This window comes from Pinus tabuliformis, chromosome 8 (genome assembly GCF_031772625.1).
Source record: "Pinus tabuliformis cultivar Carrire ecotype Pingquan chromosome 8, CPIR1, whole genome shotgun sequence".
Taxonomy (NCBI): domain Eukaryota; kingdom Viridiplantae; phylum Streptophyta; class Pinopsida; order Pinales; family Pinaceae; genus Pinus; species Pinus tabuliformis.
The window spans coordinates 936,814,315-936,819,094 of NC_142294.1; the positions used below are offsets into that span (position 1 = coordinate 936,814,315).

General features: G+C 33.8%; 1 protein-coding gene across 1 annotated transcript; it reads left to right on the forward strand.

Annotated features, from left to right (window-relative positions):
- Positions 1-1,301: 1,301 nt before the first annotated feature.
- On the forward strand, positions 1,302-3,281 carry LOC149238588 (uncharacterized). Its single transcript, XM_089373093.1, has 3 exons — positions 1,302-1,680; positions 1,939-2,068; positions 2,175-3,281. The coding sequence occupies exons 1-3, from the start codon at positions 1,548-1,550 to the stop codon at positions 2,932-2,934; spliced, it is 1,023 nt and encodes a 340-aa protein (XP_089229219.1). The 5' UTR covers positions 1,302-1,547; the 3' UTR covers positions 2,935-3,281.
- The last annotated feature ends 1,499 nt before the right edge of the window (positions 3,282-4,780 follow it).

A 4,780-nucleotide genomic window follows, 5' to 3' on the forward strand; every position in this document is an offset into this window, starting at 1 on the left:
TGTAAAAAAAAAATCATTATGCTTTTATTTACACAATATTCAAACAGAAAAATAACCCTGTAAAGAATATTCCAAAATGATATTAAAATATTAAAAATTGATAAAATATTAAAAATGATTTTATTTGTTTGTAAAATAATACTATAAAAAAATTATCGACTTTTTAAAATTTACAAACCACTTTAGGCTTAAAAAGCCAACAAAATTCTTCACAACTATTTTATTATATATATATATATATATAATTATTTTAAATCATTTAAAAAATTAATGCTAATTAACTTAGATGATTAATATGGGCCTTTTCTAATCCGCTATTAAACGACAACCCCCTCGTGAAATTGTTTCACCACTAAATTTTTCCATAATGTGGCATTTCTATCTACTGTCAGAACCCTAACGACAACTCTCTCGTGAAATTGTTTCAGCACTAAATTTTTCTATAATGTGGAATTTCTATTGTGTCGTCAGTACCTTTTATGGATTTTTAAATTGTCCCGTCAGAACCTTTTATGGATTTTAAAAAAAAATTAATGATTTTTTTTAATAATAAAAATTAATATGAATGGTTTGGGGAAATATATTATAATTTAGTTGTCAAATTATTAGTAGCTACAATTGTTATTGGCTGTTATCTATTAATATAGGTTGAGTCATCATTGTTATCCAAGAAAAACCATGTCATCTGTAATTATCTGCGACTGGTCCATAAAAAAATTGGCTTTCACTCCTGCAAAATACATCTGGTTCTTGCACCATTAAACTATATCCCCTAAAAAAAACTTTCACTCCCGCAAAATACATTTAATTCTTTGACTATTAACTCATTTCCCTAAAAACAAATAAACTCTTACCCAAACAAAAAAGATCTTAAAACATACTATTAGCCAAACAAAAAACGATTTTAAAACATACTATTAAATATGAAAGTATGGCATTTACCTGTGTTGCAGAGTATTAGTGAAACAGGGAAGCGGGGATTACGTTGGGAGTGATGTCACAGTGATGCAATAAATATAATAATAATAAAGGGAGTCGTCAACGCATTTTAAAGGTGTGTTCACACTAAAATATTTGGCGAGTCTCAATCCAGATGGGTCTCACAAGTGGCGATGTATGTCTACGGAGTATCATGATGAAATGCTTATATTATATTATATTATTCAATTTCCTTCATCCTCATCTCCATCATCGATCATTCATCATGATGATGCATGCCAGGAGCAATGGATGAATGGTAAGGGAGGCCCTGTAGGCCTATGGCCCTTGCTTTTCCTCATATAAATGGGGGCACCAGGGTTTCAATTTAAACAACCCAACTCTCTGGACAACACACTACATAGATTTAGAAAATTATATACAGAGGAGATATCCAATTGCAGGCAACTTCCCTTCTCTTTCTCGGCCCTTATTTTATTCTGTCTCTGCCAGAATCTTCTCCAGACAATGGCCAGGCCTTGAGGCTTCAGAACCATCCTCGAATGTGGAAAATTCGACGATTCTGAAGAGCTTATACTCTGTCTCTTCTCAGATCCTGTTGGCAAAAAATGGGGAGGCAACCTTGCTGTGACAAAGTGGGATTGAAGAAGGGTCCATGGACTGCAGAGGAAGACAGAAAACTGGTGAATTTTATCACCCTGCATGGCCATGGATGCTGGCGCGAAGTACCCAAACTTGCTGGTAAATAAAAATGTCATTTTCTCCACCTGGTTTCGATTCTTAAGTTATGACATGTCTGCTCCCTGAAAGCCTCTTGCAATGTCGACTAATAAAAAGATTAGTCCCTAGATTCCTTCCTCAATAGCAGGAGCAGGACCGTCTGTGTGTGTGTGTTTTTTTTTAAATAAAAATGTCATTGCATTGCGTGGAGATTCATGCAATTTGGAGTTTCTGTAAATTTCCCATTGGTTTATAATTGCATTTGTATAAATTTTGCAGGTCTGCTTAGATGTGGCAAGAGCTGTAGATTGCGTTGGACAAATTACTTGCGCCCAGATTTGAAGCGTGGATTATTGTCTGAATCAGAAGAGAAGCTCATCATTGATCTACATGCTGCCATAGGGAATAGGTATATATAATGGAGCTGTAACTGTAAATTAATGGCGGTCATTGTGTATGATGTGTTGGTTTTTCTCTGAAATTTATGGGTTTTTTGTTGCTGTTTTCCACACCAGGTGGTCACGAATCGCTGCGCAATTGCCAGGGAGAACTGATAACGAGATCAAGAATTACTGGAACACGAGGATCAAGAAGAAACTGCGCCAGATGGGAATCGATCCTGTGACCCACAAGCCTCTCACCCAAATGCAAATGCAGAGCACCCCTGCCCAGACTCTGCTGCTGCAAGAAAATGATACAGAGCAGAAGCAGCAGGAGCAACATAATGAGCCTGATCCTGATCAGAATCAGAGCAGCAATGGCACTGTGGAGACATTGGTCTCGAGGGCGAGAGAACCCCACGACGACATAGAGCCTCTGCAGAATTTCAACATGGAGGATTCGAATTTTAACATGGAGGATTCGATGCAATTGTTCGATGTCTGCTCGCCCACCAGCGGGATAAGCCTGTCTGGGAGAACCGAGGAGGTCGATTCAGATGATTCTGATCAGGCCTCCAAGAGCTTCGGCAATGGCAGCAGTACCCATTCTCAGTACATTGGGCGAGAAAGCTCTGGTGTCAAGGCCGAATGTGGTTTGTCTGGTTGGGATCAGATGGCTGGCGTTTTGGGCGATCCCCTTTGTGAGTGGAATGTCGATTTGGAGTCCTGGGCTGCTGGATTGGATGCCCCTGCAGCCTCTGCCTCTGCATGGATTCAGCAGCTCCCTGACTGCCAATGGAACGACTTCCAGGGCGATTTTGAGATCTGCAGCAGCAAGTCATGTCCGGAGACTCTGCAGAGACTGGGGCCCTTTCTGGATGACGATGAATTGTGAAAAAGGAGATCCAAGAATCTTTTTGTCTCTCAGAAAGAGACTGTACATTAACCAAGTAAATATGGAGGAGGAGGATAATGAGACTTAATAGTTAAATATATATATATATGAGTTAATGTGAATGAACTTGTGTGTATCTAATTCATTCATTCATTCCATGTAAAAGATACCACATGGTTTAAACTTTGCCATCTTCATAAATTCCAACTCAGTCATCCCATGTAACAGATACCACATGGTTTTAACCTTGCCATCTTCATAAATTCCAACTCTCAGTCATTCCATGTAACAGATACCACATGGTTTAAACCTTGCCATCTTCATAAATTCCAATTCTCTGTTTGTCACTTCTCAGGGTGAATTGTTAATTATGGTGTTCAGCTTTTTATTACTGTTTTTAGCCTCTCATACTGTATTGTTAGCTATGGGGTGTCTATCAATTATTTATGACACTTCTCACGGTGAATTGTTAACATAGTATTCAGCTTTCTTATTATTGTTTTTAACTTCTCAAACTGTATTGTTAGCTATGGGGTGTCCATCAATTATTTATGACTCTCGTTTGCATTTAACACTAGCTTGTACTATCAGTATACATGTAGGATCAGATCCTGAGTTATGCAATATTTTTTTATATACTATGTGTTATTTTGGGTAGTGTAAATAATTTAATTGTTTTATGTTTTTGATTAAATATTTGATTAAATTTATTAGAATTGTATAACTAAATTGTGTTATTTATGTGTTTGTAATATTTTATTAGTTTTTAAGTGGTTACATTTAAATATATATTTAACATTACAATTTAAAAGAAATAAATATACATTTAACACTACAATTTAAAGTTCTGCTATCCTTATTTAATATGTAGCTATGATCTGATTCTTCAACTTGTCTTGAAGATGAACCACACTTGTTGGTTCGAAACTCGTTGACAAATGTATCTTCATGTGATTTACGCTGAAAAATTCTTTTCATAAACTTGATATGGATCACAAAAGCCTCAATTCAACAAATAAATATGATTTAACTAAAAACCAAATTAATATGATTTACCTAAAAACCAAATTCTAAAAAGAAAACCAAACCAAACTATACCATATTAAAATTATTTTTAAAAGAACCATATCAAAATATACATTCAAAAATATGATTTAAAAAAAAAAAAAATTATATTATTTAGCTAATACCAGATTCCAGCAAAAGAAAGTAAACCATGGAACAATAAAACCACAGCATATTAAAAATTTATATGCTCAATTCAATCACCATTTCATATTTTCCATGTTTATATACTTCATCTATTTTTTTTTTTGGGAAACTACTATTTGTGAAGGCAAATTGACTATTTGCTTTTTCTTAAAAACAACTTTACAGGTGATCCCTAAAGAGATATGCTTTTACTCTTAATAAATATCTTTGGGTCTTGAGTGATTAACTTCTTTTTTACATTTATAAAAGATTAACTCATAACCAACCAAAAATAATTTTAAAGCATTTTAATTTTATTAACATATATTTTAATATTTTATCAATTAATCATTTATAATTTTTGATTATATTTTAAATAAAACAATTTTTAAATTATATCAGATACTCGAATTTAATATTTTATTAATTATTTATTTATAATTTTTATTTATATTTTAAATAGAAAACTTTCCAATCATATGTTTTGAATTATTATTATTATTATGTCGTCAATATAACTTGTGACTTAGCCTTTAATATCACTTATCATTTAGTGTCACTGCTTGACCTTTTATTTTTGTGCTAATTTGGTTATTAATATTTTCTAAGTGACGTGGCAGCATTTTCTCTAGGTGGTGAGCTATGTTAAGCATGA

Coding starts and splice junctions, on each gene's coding strand:
- LOC149238588 (XM_089373093.1), top strand. CDS start 1,548: ATGGGGAGGCAACCTTGCTGTGACAAAGTGGGATTGAAGAAGGGTCCA. Junction 1,681..1,938: donor CGAAGTACCCAAACTTGCTG/GTAAATAAAAAT, acceptor TAAATTTTGCAG/GTCTGCTTAGATGTGGCAAG. Junction 2,069..2,174: donor CATGCTGCCATAGGGAATAG/GTATATATAATG, acceptor TTTCCACACCAG/GTGGTCACGAATCGCTGCGC.